Genomic DNA, 24,460 nt, shown 5'->3' with positions numbered 1-24,460 from the left:
CCTTCTAGTGTTATTATCCACTGGACGATCGGTTTTAAGAAATATTCCAGTTTTTCTATTTCGACCCAAGTATCTTCTTCAAATATCAGGTTTCTATATTTTGTTTGTAGTGAATTATTGTTAATTATCATATTCTGCAATACAACTTTACAACTTTAAATGTCCAATTCCCACTATGAGGGAACGTTCCCGGGAATGCCGGAATATTCCCTGGAACTTTTCCACTGGAAATATTACCGGGAAAGGGAATTTGGGAACGGCGCATCACTAATTGCGATACAATCATTGGCCATTTGGTGACAATGTATAGAACAATACTATCGATTTGTAGCACAATGCATTGTGTTATAGTTGAACCAATTAATATGCAATCACGTTGTATACAATTAATAATGTAATTGAGTACTTATAAAATAAAAAGGTTATGTTATACTAAAGCTATGTAGTACCCATACGCAGCAATATCGATACGAGTATAAATAGAATAAAATTAGTGTAGATTGATCAGCCGTTGAGTTCGTTTTTAATACATTTAAAAGGTACCTTTTTCCCTTTGTCTCAATGAATTGAGTTATTTAATTGAAATTGCTATTTTTAGAAATCTACAATGAAATCGAGGGCTTTGACGGGGCTCAAGCTCAAGAAAAAGAATAAAATCTTTTTTGTTAGCAGTTACAGATCTAATATCGGATATTTTATTATAAGTTCGTTTTACGATTCAGGCTCGATTTCACGATATTCCATTGTATTAAGCTATTATATCACTACTAGACATTTTAGCTGAAGAGTTTGTTTGTTTGTTTGTTTGAACGTCCGATTTGAAAAAATATAAGTGTTAGATACACTGAAAGATTTTTTCAAATCGGATCGGTCCGTCCATTTATCGAGGAAGGCTATAGGCTATATATCATTACGCTACGACCAATAGGAGCAGAGTAGCAATAAAAAATGTTACAAAAACGGGGAAAATTTTGGCCCATTCTCTCTTATGTGACGCAAGCGAAGTTGCGCGAGTCAGCTAGTTGTTAATAAAGAGCATTTACAATGCTTAAAATTTTATTAGGTATTTGGTTCACTTTTACATAGAGAGAGATAAAAATAAGTTTCTAAAAATACTCAGGTTTTAAATACACTAACCTAAATATTTTTACGTCAACTAACTTAGCTTAAAGTTGTAACCTAATTTCCATAGATAAGCTACATACTGGTAGAAAACAGAGCTTTTCCGGCTTTAAAATAAAATGTGTTTTTTATTTCGACATTTACAGACTTGACCTCGATAGGAGTTCATGTAACTGAATGTAAAGTTGACCCTTTTAATGTAAACACAAAAGTGCAGCCGTAAATCGAGAAATTTTACGACCAAAAGCAATTTATATTCTGGACACAAATACCTATAGGTACTCTTTGAATCTATAGATGAGTGCCTCAATAGTGTGAGATGTAAGACTTTTTAAAGTTATACAGATTTAGTATCTCACAAATTTTAATATTAGTGTCAGTTCAGGTTATACCTTGTTTAGAACAAACCAAACTTTTCAATGTAAAATAGAAACAGTTTTTGAGCAACAAACTACAATCTGCACTATCCTAATTCTTCTCTTTTATCGTATAATATTTAGCCGAATTTAAAATCAACAATTAAGTAGTTAATACGTAGTTGGAAACTCTAAAAACAAACAAAACAAAAGCGTCTACATAGTTTTTCAACATTCTTTCTATATTTGAATCGCGCTATAAAATATTCATATATTCAGTTTACGTAATATTGTAGAGTAACTTCTCCTTGTTATATTTTCCCTTAAACATAACGAACCGAGGTTATGAGCTCATAGTATCAGTTCAGACCTTTTTCTTGCTTGATTAGATTCTTAGTAAACTGTATATTTGTACAGCGTCGAGTAAACAAAGGACGAGAAATTAAAATGTTCCCAGTTCTTGGAAATAACCGCCCTTCATTGAATTTTGTTTTTTTGAAAGCTATGTAGACAATCTAGATTTTTTATTAAAGCGCAAAATTGTTTGATAAACTCAGTAATATAAAGGCACAATCCAAAATTATGGTAAACTGAGATTTGAAATCTTACAAGAAGCAGTAAGAGCGGGCGACGGGCGGAGGGAGTGTGAGAGAGACACAACTATAGTTGCCGAGTCATTATTGTTATTTTTCTCTCTCTGTCAGCGCTAACCGGTAGATAATTTGACTTTGTGCCCTTAGCATTTCAAATCTCAGTTTACCATAATTTTGGATTGTGCCTTTATATTACTGAGGGTGCGAAATGTATTTTGGTGCTTGTTTAAATTCAAAGGCCCTGGGAGGATTCTAATAAACAGAACTAAAACACTGTTTTTCTTATAGTATAATTATTAATTTTGTTAATATTTTGTAACTTCTTCCCACATATTTGACTTTAATTACAGAGATCGTAATTAATGCCAAAGTCAACGCTCGAAGCCACCCAGAATATTGTATTACTTAGATAGCAAACTGCTGAATGCATTATTCAAATTGCAATGAAGTAAACATTGCATTTTAACTCAGTGCACAACTCCGCTATATTGACGCTGCAATTACCGGATTACTGTCAGTAAACAGAGCCCCTGTTTCACTGCGAAAAGCACTCGTAATGTCATCCCGTAATTTTACGAGCTTAGCATGCAAATTTTGAGTTAATTTAGACATAAGCCGAAATCCATGAATTTGCCCCGTGCATTATCATTGTGTATTCAACCCGCATACTTGTTGTGTTGTGAGATTTGTACCAACTGCTACAATTGACTGAATGATTAAACAATGTTCGCAAGCCGCGCTAAGGAAATGTGTGCATATCTTAACATGGTATATAATCAAGATTCTATGTTAGTTTGTCGGTTGTATTGATTCGAAGCACGTCCGTGTATACGGCTCTTATATCATCGAGTTTTGGGGAAAGGGTTTATCTTTCGCGGCAGTCTATTGTGACGGAAACTCTTTACAAAGCTGCTTGGAGAACTGTGAAAGAATGTGAGAAAAATGGCTTAAAATCTTACAAAATATAATAATATATCACGATCTTGTTTTCTATCGTTGGAAATTTGTAAAAAATACATTAGCGTATTCTGTCGCTTTTGTGTACAGTGAATTTATTACCGAATACTCTCAAATGAATACCAAAAATATTCTTATTATGCAATATCAATAATTTATACAAGCAGAAAAGCCAATATCTCTTTGTAATGTGCTCATAGCGCAGTGATTTTAAATAATGAACGGGTGTGACGTCACAGCAGCCGTCACGTCAATCTGTCAACGGTCGGATGAATCACGAGTCGTCAACGCATTGACCCCAGTGATTGCAATTTGCTTAATAAAGTACAGAATTACAGCGAATAACAGATATTTAAATAAATATATTGAACCGTTTATTGTTTGGTATTGCACTTGCCTGCAGTGAATGGACATTGTTTTTGATTTACGCCGGTTCATGGACATATTTCAGTCGTTAAACGTTTTGTTTGAAATTTTTATATTAACTTTGTGAATATGAAATTCGTTTTAAATCTTCAGTTCAAAGAGGAATATTTTAACTTGTGCGAGTAGATGATATATTTTGTCAGAATGATTGAGATTTTATAACATCATCTGTTTGACTGGCAAGTAAGCGTAAGTGCAAGATGCCGAATTTAGAATTAAATTGCCATTTGCATCAGGAGCATATATTTTTATATGATACTTTTCACCTCCAAGCATTTTAATATAAGTTTCAAAAATGTCATAAAACGAGAAAAACAATTTATAAAATAGTGCGCAACGTTGGCGTTGTTTCGTAATAATATAGGAAGTCATAGTCTCTTCGTCGTGTTTCATTTTCTCAATTTATCGGCCATTGTTCAAGACAAAGGCATAGAATGTCGGGCTATTAAAATTATAAGCTTTTATAGACTTTTATAGCACGTCCAAGAGTAAAGTGTAGTCATTTTTTGAGTTACTTTCGTCTAACAATACTGTCTTTTACTTTTGTTGCCGAACGAAATCATGTTATTACAGTTTTAGCTAGCTAGTCAGTTCTGTATTCTTTTCTATAACTTCTAAAACTAGGTCTCTTGAAGATAAAAATGCGAAAACTCGCTTTAGTTTCTCCGTCTATCGAAAAGTGCTTATGTGTAGACTTTTGTAACTCTTGCCAAAATCGAAGAATCTCGGGACATTTTCACATATCAATTTGAACACTTTTAAGCGTACTTACAATTTATCTTAGAACAGAACTAAATTTTTATAGAATGAGACTAACTTCGTGAAACTTTAAGAACTTCTTGCGGCGTATTCTCAAGGGGAATTTTTATACCACAAAACTATTTGGTTAATACTTATGACAATCTCTTTATTAAACAATTTGGTTAATACTTATGACAATCTCTTTATTAAACAATTCAATATATTATAATAAATTCAGAATAACAGCAGCAAAAACGTGTATTGTTTTAATAGATATTGATAGACACAAATCCATCAAAAACAATAAACAATCGCGATCATAAATATTAAACGATCAACAAATAACTCCCTCCACATTCTAGTTCTGTATCACATTTTCCGCTTACAATGCTTTCCTAAAATCGCTACAAAAGAAATTGTCAACGACAACGAGGTCGCGAATAAAGGTGGATTTTACGGATCCTATTATTTCACGGGAAAACTGCTTATTTCACTAACACAGTTATTCTTCGGTTTTATGTATTTTATTTGCTCTTTTTTATGTATTCGCACAGTAATCTTTATGTGGAAGTGCGTATGTTTATGGAAACCAGAACCTATGTTTTTTGGAAATTATTTGACTTCAGTAGCGCGATTCTCCTTAGAAAAGTTACCGGAACTTAATCTTAGATTTATTTTAATAAATACCATTGCCGATAATAACTGCGTGATCTATATTATGATCATAGGGTTCTCTTACCCAAGCATTTTTTAAATATGTATTTATAAAATACTTAGATTAGTTGAAAAACGTCTTTCTAATAAAAATGATACAGAACTCGGGTAACAACATTGCAAGTTATAACCATAGAGATTTTGAATTGTTAAGCCTCTTACCTAGCAACCTATAACACTTTCTCCGAACGATTTATCCTTAACGTACGCAATTCAAAGTTTAGAGGAAAACGTGTTTATTCGATTCGACGAACCGTGCGAGTAGTCGAAGCCTGTCAATTACGGAAATATTCAGTACTACTGAGTCTTTGATCTCATCAGTGTGTTACGTAAGATTTGGGTTTCCGCATCTTAACGCTCGATATCTTAATCCCTTAAAAGGAGTGACGTCATGGATTTTGAATTGCAAACCTTTTTCTGCTAAAATTAAAATAACTCTCTTGTTCAATGTAATTAAAAAAATATATATTTCCACGACGATTTTCATGAAGTCATAGTAAGTGCTGTTTATTTTGCATATAGTCCGCCTATTAATCGCCAATTATGCAGTTGGATCGATATTTAAATAAACTCTTATAGTATAGCATACTGCAGGATCTAATCTGAGGGCAAAGTACCTAATAAGTTTCACTGTATTCAACGCCATGTAAAGATCTTCTGACCAACATTCTCTAAAGTCCAGTTTTGTAAACCTTGAAATATGGACTTAACCCAAAAAGAAAAGTTTCTTGTAGCTTAACGAGACAAGTTGGGTCGCTACCAAGATATCATAAAGTAGAACAATACACAAGAACGACCAAAAATGCTTAATAAAAAATGGCTACTAAATGACATGTTGGGTAAAAACTTGGCGACTTATCTCGCACATAATAATAAATTTCAAACTCGTAACTTACCCACTTAAACAAAAGTGGTTATACATTTATAATAATTTGATTTCTTTCGTATAACATATGTTGGGAAATTATGGAGAAAATGTACTATGAAAATTAATTTAACTCAGGAAATTTGGTTTCCTGGTGATGCTGCGATGGGAGGAAGTTTTACTTCTTGGAAATTTTATAATGTAAACAGCAGCCTTTCCTAGGCAGCAGGAGCAACAGACTTTCTTTTGAAGAGTTTTTCTATTCCAAGAAACACATTTTTCAATATATTGATCGTATACTAATAAACATATTTACACACATAATATAAAATAACGACTGCTTCTCATAGAATTTCACTAATATACGTATGTTTGTCTAATAACAACTGCTACTTAATTACATTAGTAACCTCCTTTGGTCAAGAGTAGTGGTTACAACTGTGGAGTATGAAGTCGAAGATTATGTTTCAAAATTGTAAAATAATATTGGCTTCCTTATAGAAAAATCTCAGGAACGCCCCCTATTATGTAGGTGTATGGTTTCACTCAGGAAAAATAAACATAAGAAATCTAAAAATAGGCTTAGGCCTGGTCAAAGAAAGGTTTTTCGAGGAAACGTTGAAATTTCTTCTCATTCTTCATTGTCTGCGTCCATAATAAATCAGTATGGAAATTACCTTGACGCCTTCACAGAATTTAACCCTTCCACTAAACAGTAGGATCACATTGTTTTACTAAGGGCTTTGTACATACAAAATGTAACTACTTTATAAAATATCAAACGTTATATTAAAACAGGTGCTTATTCTCAAGAATGTAAGGTAAAAGTTGCTACTTTGATATCAAGGAATTTAATAAAAACTTACAGTTCTTGCACGAACGATTGCAAGATTCCCGCTTATACGTGAAACAAGAATCTGTTATTGAAGTTCTCTCAATCTCTTAAGTGTTTAGTTGTTTATTAAAATTAGTTTCTGATCCTTTTTACAAAAGGTTTTTGTATCGAAAACACAGGTTCTTAGAACACAAATGTTTTTAAGGAATAAGATACGTTTTTTACGTTCTTTTCTTCGAATTTGGTAATCTAAGCCGTAGGCTAAACCGATAGAGGAATACTAAGAATATAAATACTGTTGTTTATTATACATACTCTTATATAGCTGGGTTTTTATTCGCGGAGGGCCTCTTAGTAACATACCATTTTGACGTAAGCTACCATTAAAAATAAAACAATATTGCCTTAGTTTAGTTTGCTTCAAATAAGCATGCAGTAAATTATTCTAGCCTCAAAATTAGATTAAAGCTACGTGCTAGATTCTTTTTTTTATAAAGCTTCATTTCATATGACTAAAGCCACGTAAACATTGTTGCTCTGCTGCTAATAAAACACCTATTATCAACAGTAAAACGATCAAAATATCCAACCTACAATCTATCTAGTTAACCGGTTAAATAAATAACTTTGAACTAATTAGTCGCCTCAAGCCATCGCGGCCACACTACACTGTTATTAAGGTTCGTAAACATGATTTATAGTTTGTATGTGCTTCATAAATTGTGAAAATACTTCAGTGATTTCAATGAAACCTATTCCGTGTTGCTAATTAGTTTTCGGCCCAGAGTTTCTTGTTTATTAATAGAATAATGGCTCTAATTAATGTCTTTGTTTCGTTTTGTTAGAATATAATAGTTGGGGAGTGAGTTCATTGTCTTTAGTTATTAAGTATTTGAAGAATCCACGGTTGTTTTATTATTTAACTAGCTGACCAACTCTCAACTGAAGATGTAATTTACATCTTCTATTGTAGCCGCTTGCCGATCGTATATGTACCTTGAATTATGCAGTTTAGGCATGTATCATTGTAAGAATTTTATACAAAAATAATACGACGATAAAACTGTGTCTGCCCGATATAGTACTGTATTTTACATACTTTCGATATGAACCTACTGATATCTATACAATTGAAATTGAATTTAGGTAGAATTATTTAAAACACAATTCTACTGCTTATTTTGTTCTCTCTTTTTCACAAAAATCTAGCTACATTTAAATAACCTATTGTAGAGTTCAGTGCAGGACTGCAAGCATGAACGGTATTCCACGAAATCTCTTTTTACAGTATACGTTACAATGCTCTGGAAGTCACGTCCTAAACTATTTTATTGCATTAGAACAGCTACAATAAAACCGACCACTCGTAGTTTTGCTCTACTGACTCCATTGTCCCGTTGCTGTAACTTTTTGGTCTTTATAATATTATATATCTAACTTTGGTACTGTGTCAACATTTATATTTAAATGGCAGTCAAAGTAAATGTGCATTTGGACGTGGCTTATAGTTTTATTGTTCAGATTTTGTCGTGCTCTATTAAATATATTTTACGTGTTACATATTTCATTAATTGATGAAGCATATTTTGTTGATAACAATTTATATTTTAGAAAAAGCGGCTTTAAGAATATGTATAATAATTTTCTGCACATTTTCCTTCCAGGAAGCTGATCCTTTGTTAAAAATATATAAAATTCCACACCAAGCACTGCAATATTGCATACGTGGCTTACCTTTATAAATTCTCTTCGCCACCCACTATTGTAAATTGCGGAGCACTTAAACGTATCATATTTTATAAGCAACACTTGCTAACGGTGAAATGTGCCGTGTGACCGCTTTACTACATAGCACAATTTATGACGTCACAGTACCTACAATATTATAACCCAGCCTAAACATACATTTAGCTTCGTGTTTCCCACATTACACGTTCGTAAAATTTAATGAGTATACATTTATAATCTGAGCGTATTTTATACATAAAATGACAAGCGTTTATTTTGCGAACAAATTGCGAAACATGTTTATCACAAATAGACTGCGGCGACATGTCGATGACTGAGCTTGTATGTTATAATTTCACGAACGATAAATAACGTAGTAACATCAACCTGAAACAATTTTGTTAAGATTTGGCCGCACAACACAGTCATAACTTTCATACACCGTTGCCGTAAAAATTGAGTGAACGCGGCAAAGTCTCTATTTGTCGGTAACACGCGACGTTAAGCACATCACAGCTGTAAAGGAACGAATACATTTAAAACAAATCTCACCTCTGTATACACAGACTGAAAAATGCAAGCCGCTTTCACTCACCTACAATTGTTTTTTGAATAAAACATTAAATGCTAACAAAAAGCGGTACTTTAAATAAAAGCGAAAAAGGATGGAACGCACTTAATCCTTTTCACATCCGTAATGACCGAAATTAGGGTTACGACAGACCTTAAATACTTTTCAATTATGACTTTATTACCCGGAAACGCTTAACCAGAGACAGTCCTTAACAATAAACGAAACAAATGTTTTCAAGCTACATTTCTTTTTCTGTTTCCTGATGCAAAGCTGCGGGAATAAAAATAAGCAGTTCCTTAACGACGATTCTCGTTTCTAAGCACGTAATTACCAAACTAGCCCCGCTGTAGTTTTTCGTGGAACTGTATATTTACACCGCTTAATAAAACGCTAAGCGAAAAATACGAGCGTGAAACTCATTTTATATGTTTAAAGAAAAACGTGGAGCTCTAAGTGAAATTCAACAAAGCGTGCAAGTAATAAAACGGCAAAGGAATTCTATTAGACATCTTTACCAAACTCCCCGCTTCAGGCGTATATTGGCAATGTGGCTTAACAGTTCGTATGTGGGATTTGATTTTCCGTACAAGCCCTAGTAAGTGCAATAGGAAATGTCGCGTGAGCGTCGCCGTCGAATAAAGCAAAGAGAATTGGGTCGAGGCCCGCGAAGCCACACATTTTGGAACATAGCCAGCCGCAGCAGAGGCGATTTTGTTTTATTTTGGAAAAATAAAATACTGTATAACGATTTAGTCCCGGTTAATAATGGCGTTTGCCATTTATGACTGTATGTCACAATGGAAAGGCGGTTATTGGGCGCTGCGTGTGGATTATTCATTGGATTTTTAAAGTTAATAAACAGATTAGGGAGGTCGGGGTCGCTCGGGTTTGGGATTTGAAAATTCAGAGCGTTCGCATAACTGGCTATAATATAATTTTTACCTGCTAGGAAAAGGTCAGCCAGTCAAGAGGCTTGAATTGTTTACAAAGTATTACGCAGGTAATTATATTATAACTCCCTTTTTATCCGTATTGTTTGCATTCTGATCCTGGCCATTCTTGGCTCTGGACCAAAATTAGTCAGCGGTTGTTATCGTCCACGTTCGCATTATACGTACAATTATAGCCAGGCTTGATCATTTATCACATTAACTATTGAACCGAATTAAAAATTTTGCATGAGAATACTTACGTGAAATGCCGTTTAAAATATTTTATTGAAGCCCTCGCTAGCAGCTTGTTATAATTTTCGCAATTGTTTTTAAGAGATATTTTAGAGCAGACGACTGAAAAGATAACATCTGCATATTGTTTTTGAGTCTAGTAAACTACAAAGATAGCAATGCCTTTGGCAAAACCGAGTAAGTTATAAAGGTCATGTTTATGCTTCAGTTATCTTAGTAGGAGGTAGGCCTAGAACACCTGTGTGCTGCAATTTATAATACAGAGTAACGGTCGCAAGCCGTGGATATTGCAGTACATACCACGGATATTCCCACGCATCTCATATTAGTGCGGGAAGGAATCTCCTTCGCAGATAGGAATTTAGTGCAGACTTGGGTATTCAATCATAAAGTCTTCCCATGATTTCGTATGCAGATGTTGTAGGCTTGCGATGCCGATGCCAAACGTCTTGGAATTTTGATTTCCGACAGGTATTTCTACTTAATATAAAATGTATATTTTGACCTAGTAATGTATACATTGTAGTGACATCAACATTCAGACAGTTTTCCTGTATCCTTATTTGACATGATTGTATATATTTTTTAAATTTAAATGTCAATTTAAGTTTCAATAGAAACCATGCATTCATAGCAAGTGATTTTACGGTCCCCCGTTGTTATTTGTTTATCTTTATTTCCGATCTAAAACAAACGAAAACTAATGTGACGAAGCAACTAAATTGCGATGTATTTTAAATTACAATATTTTGGTCTAACTACTAAGTTCGTGTAATAGAAAAAAATAATTCTCCCTTACAATGGTATGTGAAAGTAATTCAGAATAAGCTAGCAACTTGTGAATTTCCCCAGAGAAAAATTATTTTAAAGTACCTTTACTACTACATGAAAGGATTGGCTCGCTTTACAGGTACCTAACCCAGTTATACACTTTGAAATCAGAGAGCAAAACTGTGTAAGAAACATTGAAACTGTTTTCACTCACTTAAAATGCTTTTATATATTCGAAACCTTTAATAGTTGCGAAGAATTGAGGGATTCTTGGAACTTTTTGACGCTCTCGAGATTTCTTTTTTGTTTTAATTTTTTGGTTCTAGACTGAACGGTGTAGAAGAAATGTGTCACCATTTTTTTAAATATTTTATGAAGGCTTTTTACAATTTTCATCTCAAATGGCAATAAATCGGCACTAACTTGCTTAGGACTATTTCTCTGTAGACCTGTGTTAAACTAATTGTTTGTAAGCCGTTAGTTGCAAAGCTGTAGTCTGTACTACATTTTCCAGCCAATCAAACCGTTTGTTATCTATCGAACGTTCCTACAAATAGCTATAAGACAGGTAATCACCCGGATTGGCAGCCAGAGAGACCTTAATCCTTTAATCGAAGACTCACGTGACAGTCTGATCTCTTCGATGCTAAAGCTATGCGAAATATACGTTGCAATAAGAAGAGGTAAATACGGAACAGAATTCTAATAACGCGTTTCGTGTGTATTTTACATCAAAATTGTACATACATCTCATATTCGTATGTTGCATATTGCCGTACGGAAAGATTTATACGTAGGTGCGTGTACAAAATTAGAACGCATTTATGAAAGCGGGATTTTTGCGGAAATGTATAGGGCTCAGTTGATATATGACGTAGATATATAGCACCGACATGTTTGATAAAACTCCAATTGCTTTTCGTATAAAAACAAAAAGAAAATTAAGCTGGAGAACGTTAATATCTGTTGAAAAGAACGATTGTACAATTAGTGTACTATGTTTATATAAATTATCTTTAAGAAAAAAATGAATGTGCAAAAACAGGCGTGTTCATGAAGCGGCTTTACAACCGCAACTAACAATGGCAAGTAGGTCAAAATAAAGTTGACAACTATCTCAGAAAAAACATACAAAAAAGAAAGATAAATTGTGTCATCTCTGAGACGAAACTTGAAGAAATCTAGAAATCTGAGGTGTATAAAAGTGTCCAAACCAGATGACCTTGTCACGTATCTCAATGTGAACTATAAAAACGAGTACGTGAGTGTTCCGGAATGTGGGATAAAACTGAATTTATGTATATAGCCCGTTAAAAAAGGGCTGATATATATCCCTCGGGGAAGGATGAAGACGAATTACCCAATAATATTGGATTTCGGACGTGACAATGGAAGGGTTTAAAATTACTTCAATTTAGAAAATGTTTTGTCACGTATTTAGAAACTATTGATTTTCACAATGAATTTTCTCCGCCGAAGCTCGCCTGTGTCGTATTAAAATCTATAGTAGTTGTTGAACAATCTTAAGTGCCCATAAACCTATATAATTTATGACTTAAGCGGTGTAATACTGCGACAATATTGGTTTCTGTGTAACAAATTAAAAGACCTGAGACATAGACGGTGAGGACATTTCTGTAAGCAAATTAACTGGCATCCAGCTTTGTAAGTTATTACTATAATAGCATCAGAATTCTTCTTTTTAAATTATTCCATTTAGCATTCGTTTTCATCGTTTCCATCGCTTTGATCGTAGTTAACGTTATCACGTCACGGACTACGCGACATTGCAGAGTAAATTACTTCCGACATTCAAATTTGAAACTGGTAATTTTAAAGCTACCAAGCACAATTACTTCTGTTTCCTTTCCGTTTCTCATTTGCTTTTTACTAGTCATTACGTAAATGGCTTTAATCATCTAAAAATATATAATAAATTGCATGTCATGTTAGGCTACATTTTTTATAATTTCTGCTAAATAATCATTTTCTAAATCTACGGAATGATATTTTAAGGCTGTATTTTCTGTTGGTACGCGCGTCACTTAAAAATTCAACGGGGATTTTGCCGGGATTTATCGCTGATACACTCCGGCTTAGTGTTGAAGAACCTTGACGGAATAACGTAGGTGGGCGCGTCGCAACGTCTGACAGCATTAAGCCAAAAATAATACATTCACCCAATTCTATAACACTTACAAAAGCAAAATTTATGTAACTAGACCACGTCCTGTTTGCTACATTTAACAATTCAAAACCATTCACAAATTGTGATAATTAGAAAGTATTTTGTATTCCAAAATTGTTACGAACAAAGACGTCTCTAAGAGCGGGGATCGGCAGTTTAAGGCATTAATTAAATTTTGATCCGACAATTTCACTTAAGCTCCACCACGATTGTTGATGCTGAAGGCTTTACTAGTCCATCGTCTTAAACAAAATAAGTCCTATATTTATTTTTATTTCGTCATAAATTATTATTATACTCCTTACGTTTAGAATTAAATTGATATTAAAGTCTTATTAATTGCGGCCAATTTTACAGTAAAGGTAGTCAAAGTTTTCATTTATCTTCAAAAGCCCGTTGACATTTGAAACCGAAGATTCGCTCAAGTCAGACCAGACGTTCGTAACTTCATATTTAAAGGTTATAACAATAAGAAATATTTATCTGAACCATTCATATTCCATTACTAAACAACGAAATGTTTGCTGTTAATTAATAATGTACTGTTTACGGACTAAAACTGGTTGTTTGATGATATGAACATTATTCACAATGCTATGTTATTCATGGCCTACTGTGACAACATCCACAAACAATTCGGTAGCTTTGATTTGAATGGAACTTCATCAATTCGCTTGAACTAGCGGCACTGTGTTACTTTACTCGCGCAGAATTCGAATCACGGTTGTAAAACGTTTTCAGTATCGTTTTGAACATTTTGTAGGTTCAAAACTATATCACATGATAGATCATGTAGTAATTTAGCCTTGATATCCTTATAAGGGTAGTACGCCATTGAATATTTTCGAAAATGCTTTTGTGTGTGTAAAACTATTTTCTATCATACTTATTTTGAAGTCACGATTCTGTTTCGTAGATTTTGCAAATGTACACCTCATTCCGCTTTATTGATGCTAATTAACTGCAACAACAATAAATTTTGGAAGATGGTTTTGTTGAAATGTTGACAATAAATTTCCATTTGTATCAAAAGGAAACGTCGAGAAAGTTTAATTAAATTGAATTATCTTATTCATTCAACTAATTAATTCAAAAGAAAGTATTTTGGAATCGTCGAGATAAATGAATGTACATTTCCATTAATTTATATTATTTAATGTTTGCTGCAGAAATTTTGTTTTTAGGTTGATTAGATTTGGGTAAAGCTTTCGACAAAGTTGGCGTTGTTCTTTGTTGTCTTGCCAACAGCGTAAAGTTCGTGGAACAGCAAATTACACAGGGCAGTGCGCTGGTGCCCGCCCTACTAGTGTGCTCTTGGCTAGCGTTGCATTTAATTGAAGGCTCAGGCCGACCAACATTGTTTAAAACGACCGCCTCTCCATTCGACCAGCTTAGCAACAGTACCAGTGGATTTCGATTAAGCGAGGTTGTGTAGGGCAGTGCCTTTAGAATATCACGTTTGAATTCGTTTTGTTTTGATTCCGAGAAATCTGTAGATTCCATTTGAAAAGCCATTGCTTCTATTATATAAGAATCTTGTTTCTATGGTGACAGTAGTACTGTACTTTCTAATATACGTTCTCCTAACAACCGTAAATTCTAAGTAATCATAACTATATTTTTGAGATTTTGATTTGAATGAGTACACTTTATCTTGCGCAATAAAAGCTTACAGCACCAATAGAAATCTCAGTTATGCCACTATTGTGTAGTTTCCCAACAAACTTCACAACAAACGGGTAATACTTGTTGTTTTCGAAAATATTCCCGAAACAGCTATATTTCATTTCTGGTGCAATCGCTTGAAATGTACGTACCGACTATTTTTTAAATAATCTTTAATTTTGAAATGATCAACGTTTTGCTAGCTTCTAATGTTTTCTTAAAAAGCATAACACTACTCACGACGATGACAACGTTGACACACAAAATAATCAAGAAGAAAAGTTTAAAAACGTAATTTTCTCAAGGAAATGCTGAGTGCTTGGTTAGGACATTAATTCAATTTATTTTTAATTAACCGCCCGTCACAGTCAGGCCATTTACCCTGTGTTATAGTACCATGGTGACAGAGGAAGTTGAAAAAATAAACAGGTCTGTAACTCCCAAATGATTCTGTTAGAAGCTTTCACGACTCCCATGGGGGAAGATAACTGAGTTGTGTTCTTAGCTCGCGACCGCACGCTGTCATAAATTATGTTGTGGTTATTTAGAAATTATGCATTTTATTACTCCCGACAAGCGACTCCTGTGTTCGGGGTGCGCTCGCTAGGTGTCGTTTAAAGTGAATATTGTTTGGTAAACTTTGAGGATTTTGTATAAAATATGACACCATTAAATACAATTTAAACTTTCCTGCACTGGGAAATATTGCATTGCATAATAATATTATATGAAAAGTCATTACCAACCAGTTATTTACTGAAACTAGCTTAGTACGAAATCAACTGGACATCAAATATCAATTGTCTATTTAAGAAAAAATATGTCGTTATACTAAAATACTAGGCACTATATCTCTTACCCCGGCTTCTGAGGTACATTTAGCAGTAGTTTATCTATTCATATAAAAAAACGCTATTAAATAGATAAACTATCACTAAATGTACTCAGAAATCTGGGGTTAATGATTCTTCACTCTAAGTTTTTTGACTATGAAATTATTTCCTTTGATCTAGTTCACAGTTGAAAAATGAATGTTTCCTTGTCACCAGGTGTCATGGATCCGCAAACGCGACCTGCACATCCTCACAGTGGGAGTGCATACCTACAGCAGCGACGCTCGTTTCGCTGCGCTGCACACAGATGGCTCTGATGAATGGACACTACGTGTGGCGCCCGCGCAACCGCGCGACTCCGGCGCTTACGAGTGCCAAGTGTCTACTGAGCCGAAAATCAGTTTGTCGTTTACACTTAGTGTTGTTGGTAAGTAAAATTTATTTTTATATTCATATAGAGCAAAAAATTTATTAGATTTAGAATTAAAGACTAAGAAATAACTTTAGGATTTTTAGAAACTTCGCTATTTAATTGCAATTTAATGGAGTTCTATAAGTTGCGTCATCTATTTTTTCTGAATGAAGGTTTGTAAGTTAGTCAAAATATATCTATCTAAAAACAAAAATTGCCAAACGGCGGTTTTGCGGACCTATACTAAATGAAATTTATACAATAACATTATTCCATATATTACAACTGGATACGGAAATATCGTTCAAAATATCTGAAACATTGTTTGCAAGTTCCAAATTAATCCTCCCAACTTGTTGTCTAATGACAAACAAAATCAAGTTAAAACACAAACACATTAAGTTTTAATCAGTCTAGGATCTGTTTACCAAACAATTCTGTTTTAATCAAAACAATGTGTGCAAAAGTAACTTATACTACTGTTGGAGATAATTAGCTCCTACGGGACCAAACATTTGCTCTGCGAAAGTGTTCGACGTGGAGAACACTAAATAAATTACCCTCGGAATAGTTTGGAATACTCTCATCGCAGCAGAAGTAAATAAACGAACAAAACTTGATGTAGTCATTTGAGATAAAAAGTACTATTAGACAACGGTTGCTGTTGGTACTAAATATTTTCCGGAAGTAACTGATACGAGTAGCACGCTCGAATATAGGAAAACTTAAAAATAAAAACATGAATGCACACATACATTCGCAAATATTCTACTTTCATTTGGAATCGAAATCCAAATCTATTATGAATACTAGGTACGTTTAAAAAAAAGAAATAGTCATATTTAGTAGAATAGTATGAACGTTTTCAACCTAGTCGATTGGTCTAGTATTGTCGGATCATTTCTTTTTTCTAGTTTGTTCGCATTTCCTTTTTTTCACATATCAAATCCAAACTTGTATAGTTCCAGCAACATTTATTTTATTTCTTAACTCAATGTTTCAACTTTGTTACAGTATCAAAAGCAGAAATTCTCGCGGGCCCAGAGTTGTTCGTGAGAGCGGGCTCTGATATCAATCTTACTTGCATCGCGAGGCAAGCACCGGATCCACCAAGGTCTGTATGTTATGAAAACAAAATCAATGCTGTACTTTTCATTTTATACTTACGCTACATAACGAGTTTATAACAGAGCCGGTCTCAGATTACATGGGATTAAAATAAAAGTGTTCTCCATCGAGCACTTTGAATAAATACAAAAATTTAGTTATTATATGTACATTTTATCAATGTATTAATAAAAGTGGTTATTTTACTTAGAAATACAATACCCGTACCTTGTACTTATAAAACAATGAAATTTTCCCAAAATCATGAAGATCATGGTCTCAAAATGAAGACCGATTTTCTCAGAATTCTTTGATCTGAAGACTCACAAGTAAAACTGGCCATTTGTTCACAGCTTCATCTACTGGTACCGAGGGTCGAACGTAGTGAACTATGCCCAGAGAGGAGGCATCAGCGTGGAGACAGTCCAGAAGACACGAACTAGTCGTTTGCTCATAGCTCGGGCTTCACCCCGAGATTCTGGCAACTACACCTGTGCACCCAGTAGTTCAGGTAACTGCTTACATTTTATTTTATATTTTAAACTCCATTTTGTAACACGGTTACCGCAATGATTAAGATGATCATCTTGCTATAAATACTACCAGAACGAGTGTTGAAGGTTATGTTCCAATACTGCGTAGCTTTAGTTCTCGTACATTTAATAATATCTAATACCCTTTTTAATTGTCTGCAGACCAATAAAGTTTAGGTTTCCCAAGAAGGTCAAGAATGTAATAACTATAACTTTAGTTTTATTATTTAAAACGTAATCTACTTATTACTCCAGCAACTTACCCAAATAATGATATCGTAAGCAACTGCTCCAAAAATTCCTACGGGGTTTATTTGCATCTAAATGGTGCTAATGTATGTTACGCTTGTAAAACGCACACTGAAATAATTTAAAGTCCGCCCAGATGGTCAACTTTTAACAAAAGGTGAATGGTCCCTAAGCTTGAGGAAAAAGGATGAAAACTGTCTGAAAGTCAACAAAAATGTAAACATAAGCCCCTCCTTAACGTTGTTTACGAAAACACAAAGCAGAAATTATAGCGCTGTTTAATTAGGCAGTGCGCAAAAAATCCTTAGTGAAGTTATTGTGTAAGTAAAGCGGCTAATCCTCCCTCTTTTGTTTCATGCTTTTTTTTCTAAAAGCTTACAGCTAAGCTACTTTACAAAGTACTTTTATTCTACGGGACATACGGACGGTATAAAAATTATACCTACTGCCCTTCCAGACCTCCAGCCAGTCAATTATGGCACACCTACATTTTTCATTGTACACACTGTACTACATCTCTGTCTATAGCTGTGTTCAAACCATTTGTCTTTTTCCACGCCTTTCCCCCTCAAGTACTGAATCAACGTGTTCAAATTCACTGTATACTCAGCGTTCTTATCGTCCATTTGTATTCCTTACACCCCATTTATATATTTTACACAATTCTTTTTTAAAAAAACCTAATCTTATTTCGTTACGCGGGTGGCATGCAAATAGGAAGGCGGTCTATCACTGGTTTTTTACCGTTTTTTATCCAAATAAATCTTTGACGTATGATTTAATTTCCGTTGCGGGACACTTTCGTTGCATTTTCATTTCCTCTCTTAAAGTTATATCAAGTTGATTTTTTTTGTAATAGATTCGGCTTCGGTGGTGGTTCACGTTGTGAATGGAGAACGTCCGGCGGCCATGCAGAGCAACGGTCACAGAATATCACCTCTACCGTTATTGATTCTACTCTCCTTCAGATCTTGCGCGAGAAGATCTTTCATGAACATCATCTTACAAATCCTGATACTATTACAGGACGCGTTTTTCTTAAATTTTCTAACTAAAATCAAACCTTTATGGAACAATTACTACATTAGACGATTTGTCACTAGATGACCAGTAGAACGTCATGTTAATATTATTGCTTAAATGCATAGCATTGACACTTACCTAAGTTTTTAAAGTTAGATTAAGTCAAACTGACGTATAAAGAAACGAATTATTGTAATAAGTATCTTTTGGGTCTTAACTACTCTGCTTCTTATTGTTAGTGTGTGGAATTAAAAAGAAAGAGAAATTCATCAATCATTCTTAAGTTACTAGGAATGAGTAAGTAGGTGTGAGAACCTGAGACGTGAGAATGGATAGAACAGATTGACTCGATTTCTTTTTAATTGTGCACTATCTATCAAAGCAGTCTGCGTTAGACCTTTCTCACAAATAACTAATAGTTTAATTTCATACTAGAACTTCAATGTAAAAAGTTTATAATGGAATTATTTTGCATGTATTTGTAAAAAGACATTTGTTATGACATTAGACAATATTAAGGTCTCTTGTAAATGTTTCTTTCCTACTTTATAATAAAATAATTTGTTGAATTAGTTTGTTAAAATATGAATAATAATATCAAAAAACAAGCGTAGATAGTAATTACTTTTTCATTTGACATGTCAATTATGATAATTAATTTTATAACAGTTTCTGATTTTGTAGCATACAATTAAAATAATTTTGATTGAATACATGGTTCATTAATCAGCTCATACATGCATAATTATTAGATTTTAATTTCAAATGTAATTAATATAAAGTTAATCATAAATCAATGAAGTTGCAGTGTAGTTACATTTAATTAATAGAGGCAGCTAAACATACTACTCTAGGGAATACAAAAGACAATTCTGCCTCACTTTGTATAAAGTCGCCTCAAAAATATATTGTAAAAAGTAATTTCTTTTATAATATTTTCTTCGAAAATTAAAGGAAACATGATAGACTCGATGTTGTTTTCCTATAACTATAATTGTACCGAAATAATTACCCAACTGAAACTAAATGTCATTAAACTTTTAATATAAGTCTTAGTGGAATAAGTCTGAAAAAAATTAGAAAATTGTAAATACAGTTTGCAAATAAATACGTTTTACGTGTTATTAAGTCGTTTACTTTTCAACATTTTGAGTGAATAATAGCGTAATTTTTTATGTAAAACAAATTCAATTTAGCGTGTAAACTTAGTATTTTCTCAACGCTTACGTATTTTTTTCTTTAGATTTTAACATATTGAAGAGATTCCCATATTTTTAGTAAAATAAAGCACAGTTCTCGTGACTGAAGCAATTTAAGGTAAATTTAAAACCCGTTGTGGTTTCAACGACAAAGAATGTCTCAACGTGTGTGGTTTTTATTAGAAGTGACGACGTGATGAAAGGTGAGAAAAGTCATTATAAAGCTACCATTTTGTTTAATGTTTATAAGGTAATAATTAGATTCTATATTTAGAATTTCGTTTACAATTTTACGAGACTGTTAATACCAATGTAGTACATATTTCTTAAATATTATTGTTCCTCGAAAATTAATACTTAAAACACATCATATACAGGGTGTGGCGTAAATAATGGATAATCCTTTACCAGCGGATGGGCGACAACCCAACTGATCTAAATATCAAAATTTACCTCTGGCACAAGTATCATAGTTTTTGAGATTTTCGACATTTTGTGTGTTTTTTAAGAAAGCGCTTTAAGCTCGTTCTTTTTAATGCTGTGATCACAATTTAAGGCTTTTTTTAAATCCGTTTTTTGCAAATAAATCCTGAATAGATGTGCTACTGAATCTACAATCTTGTTTTGTTATTACTACATGTTTTTTATTTAAATTATGCATTCAAAGTTGAATTTTATAATCTTTCACAACATTTGTGCAACTTTGAGCACTTGTGGTGAAAAAAAAATGTATGGTGGCTTTACTGCCCACGCCATAAATAATTTTTAAATTTTATTAGAATTCTAAATTGGTATAACATGCAGCATTAATCCCGATTATTGTCAAAATATTACAACGAACTTAAATTATTAACACTTTTGCCTGTCGACTAATTTATTTTTTTCACGCTAAGCGCGTTCTAGATTCAATAGCACATCTATTCAGGATTGAATTGCAAAACACGGATTTAAAAAAAGTCTTAATTTGTGATCACAGCACCAAAAAGTACGAGCGTAAATCGCTTTCTTAAACACACATAATGGCCAACATTTTTTGCAAATAAATCCTAAATTAATGTGCTATTGAACCTAATATCTTGTTTTGTTATTACTACTTGTCTTTTATTTAAACTATGCATTCAAAGTTAAATTTTATAATTTTTCAACACCTTTGTGCAACTTTGAGCACTTGTGTGCAGTGTTGAAAAAAAAAAGAAATACAAAACATAAATACTATTCAAATAATAAAGATAATTAGAAATCTAAAGAAAACTACTTTGTTGACAAAAAAATAATTTTTCATCAAATTGTAATACATTATTTTGAAATAGACTTGGTAGAAGCAGCACAGTTCCAATCTTTTTTATCATCTTAATAATCTTTTATAGTGTAATAACCCTATAGACATGAATATTTTAAAGCAAACTTAGCTTAAACGCGCTGATAAAATAAAATTAGTCGACCGGCAAAAGTGTTAATAATTTAAGTTCGTTGTAATATTTTGACAATAATCGGGATTAATGCTGCATGTTATACCAATTTAGAATTCTAATAAAATTTAAAAATTATTTATGGCGTGGGCAGTAAAGCCACCATACATTTTTTTTTCACCACAAGTGCTCAAAGTTGCACAAATGTTGTGAAAAATTATAAAATTCAACTTTGAATGCATAATTTAAATAAAAAACATGCAGTAATAACAAAACAAGATTGTAGATTCAATAGCACATCTATTCAGGATTTATTTACAAAAAACGGATTTAAAAAAAGCCTTAAATTGTGATCACAGCATTAAAAAGAACGAGCTTAAAGCGCTTTCTTAAAAAACACACAAAATGGCGAAAATCTCAAAAACTATGATACTTGTGCCCGATGTAAATTTTGATATTTAGATCAGTTGGGTTGTCGCCCATCCGCTGGTAAAGGATTATCCATTATTTACGCCACACCCTGTATATCTGGGGGCACGGAAGTGCCCCCGCAAGTCGAGCAAAAAAAAGCGGCACGACCGTAACATCCTTTTCTCGAAGCAATTCGGGCTATTTTGACACCCCTATAATTTCGTTGTGGATAAAACAAGAAGCCTGGATTTTCAGCAACTAATTAGTCATTGTATAAACACGGTATATTTAAAATTTCAGTCAATTTGAACCAGTAGTTTAAGAATGACAACTTGTTAAAATTTTGAATTTTGTCACTCACTGATTCACTGACTCACTGACTCACCGATCATCAAAAGTCTAAGGTACTTCTAGCAGACTTAGACGCTTAAAATTTAGAATACAAATAGGGTTTAGTGTCTTAATCATGGGAAAAATGTAATATTTTCTAATTTCGGTCCAGTTTTCTAAATACACCAACTGCAACAATAACTTTGTAATCCCATATAAATGTATAAGATTACAAGGTTACATTTGCAGTTAATGAATTAAATTATTATTTCTGTAGAAAATAAAATAAATAGGTGTAAATAGGTACCTACTATATGAGGCATAACGGGAGGGGATATAGGGTGGGTAAGGGTGTTTAGCCCATGAAACTGAACAACATTCCCATAGGAAAATATGTTGAATTATGAAAAAAAAAACGTCTTTCCATACAAATTGGACTTATGTTCGCTCTACAAAAAGAAGTGAGATGCCATCAAAAACATTCTGTAAAAACCTCAAGTCTCGCCGTAAAAAGTTGTGAGATCTATATAATACCAAGTCGATTAATCTACTTAGTCTCTACTTAAAGGTCCTTCTGTCTTAAGTTATTACGTATGTTATTATCATGCCAATTAAAAAAAATACCTTTAAAACAAATAGATCGACTTGGTCATCGCAAGAAAACACAAATTCGCCATTAACATTTCAAGAGCATTAACTTCTCGTCGTGCTGTGTAGTGTGATACATACTAATAATCAAATCATGCGATGGCCAGGTCGGTCTATTTGTTTCAGAGGTATTTTTTTAAAAATTGGCATGATAATAACATACGTAATAACTTAAGACAGAAGGACCTTTAAGTAGAGACTAAGTAGATTAATCGACTTGGTATTATATAGATCTCACAACTTTTTACGGCGAGACTTGAGGTTTTTACAGAATGTTTTTGATGGCATAGCAGTCTGATAGTTATTACAACAGTCACCTGATTCATCCCAGGCATGTTCTTGTCCTATTGAACTCCTTTTTTCTCGATCTTGGGTTAGTTTTGAGACTGAATATTTAATAAACAACAGACATTACAAAGCTAAAAGGTTTTATTAAAATACATCGTAACATTCAGAACTCTAACTATTAATATTTTGGATACTAACCGTTTACTAATATTAAAAGTTAGGCACTTTCAAACACCGGGAGCGCACTATGTTAGTGCTACGTGCGCGTGCATTTCTACTTAAATACCTTATGGAGGTATAACATTATATTTATAGGAATACGTTGTATTTTAGTTATGCTTACAAATACAACATTTAGTATGATATTTAAGTTTTCTCCGTCAGCTAGAGATGTGACAAACGAGTATTCTCGCCCATCTGACTATATCAAGTAATACAAAAATTATCTTTTGTCCGAATCCTATTGAAGGATATTTTTAGAAAATTAGGCATACAAATCTATAGCTTCCTACATTCCAATAGCGCCGAGGACCTTTATGATAAAAATCTCAAATCTGATGAAACAGTTTTATAAGCATTGTTAACATAAGAACGTTCTAGCGTGAGTCGACTCGAATGTTAAGTGTAACGGTGGGTGACTTTTATTTCCTCAAACTATAAAAACATGGGAGAGTGCCGCCATACCGTGCTCGGTTTTAATAAATCGTGACCGCACTAAAATTTCACTACCAGCACGCATTACATTATTACCAACCGCGAACATAAAGTTTGTTGCTAGAAAATAATTAAACCTGAAATACCTCAACGGCTCTACATCCACTCTACCTTAAATCTAAGCACTCTAGTGTCGAAAACACAAAGGATTAAAATACCTCTTTCATCAAACGACCACAAAACACGTGTCGATATCACTGATTTACTTAGAAATTTTAATTCACCGGCCGTAACTCGAGCACCGGCTCAATAAATCGAGTTGTTTTCAAGTTGACCCTTTTGTCGATTAACAGGATAAACTTGGATAAAACAAATACGCCCGTCTCTTGGGAGGGCCTAAGTAGAATACAAGAAAATCTTCAAGATGTCCCAAGGGCACATTTCATTGGGCAATCATCTTCGTAAGCAAATGAACAAAAGAAAAATGCGTCGCAGTAATAGTTGAGCGATCTCCTTTCCTTATTTACTTAAACGAATTTTCTTTGGTAATCCGACATAGTACCTAAGTGTCTTTGCGATCATTTTCAGGTAGCTTCGCCGTGTAAATTCAGGTGTCTTAAAGTATAAAGGAGATAAACGGGACGT

The 24,460-nt window shown here is 33.5% G+C and overlaps 1 protein-coding gene across 1 annotated transcript in view; it reads left to right on the top strand.

Moving 5' to 3' along the window:
- Window positions 1-20,000, top strand: part of LOC142978792 (zwei Ig domain protein zig-8-like) — an 88,551-nt gene extending 68,551 nt beyond the window's left edge. Inside the window, exons 4-7 of the mRNA XM_076123363.1 lie at window positions 15,769-15,979; window positions 16,979-17,078; window positions 17,425-17,582; window positions 18,713-20,000. Of these exons, the coding sequence (XP_075979478.1) occupies window positions 15,769-15,979; window positions 16,979-17,078; window positions 17,425-17,582; window positions 18,713-18,960 (717 nt within the window). The 3' untranslated portion in view covers window positions 18,961-20,000. The remainder of the gene's footprint in view (window positions 1-15,768; window positions 15,980-16,978; window positions 17,079-17,424; window positions 17,583-18,712) is intronic.
- The last annotated feature ends 4,460 nt before the right edge of the window (window positions 20,001-24,460 follow it).

Source organism: Anticarsia gemmatalis, chromosome 15, assembly GCF_050436995.1.
Source record: "Anticarsia gemmatalis isolate Benzon Research Colony breed Stoneville strain chromosome 15, ilAntGemm2 primary, whole genome shotgun sequence".
Lineage (NCBI taxonomy): Eukaryota > Metazoa > Arthropoda > Insecta > Lepidoptera > Erebidae > Anticarsia > Anticarsia gemmatalis.
The sequence above is the reverse complement of the archived record's forward strand: the minus strand, read 5'-3'. Positions and strand labels throughout refer to the sequence as shown.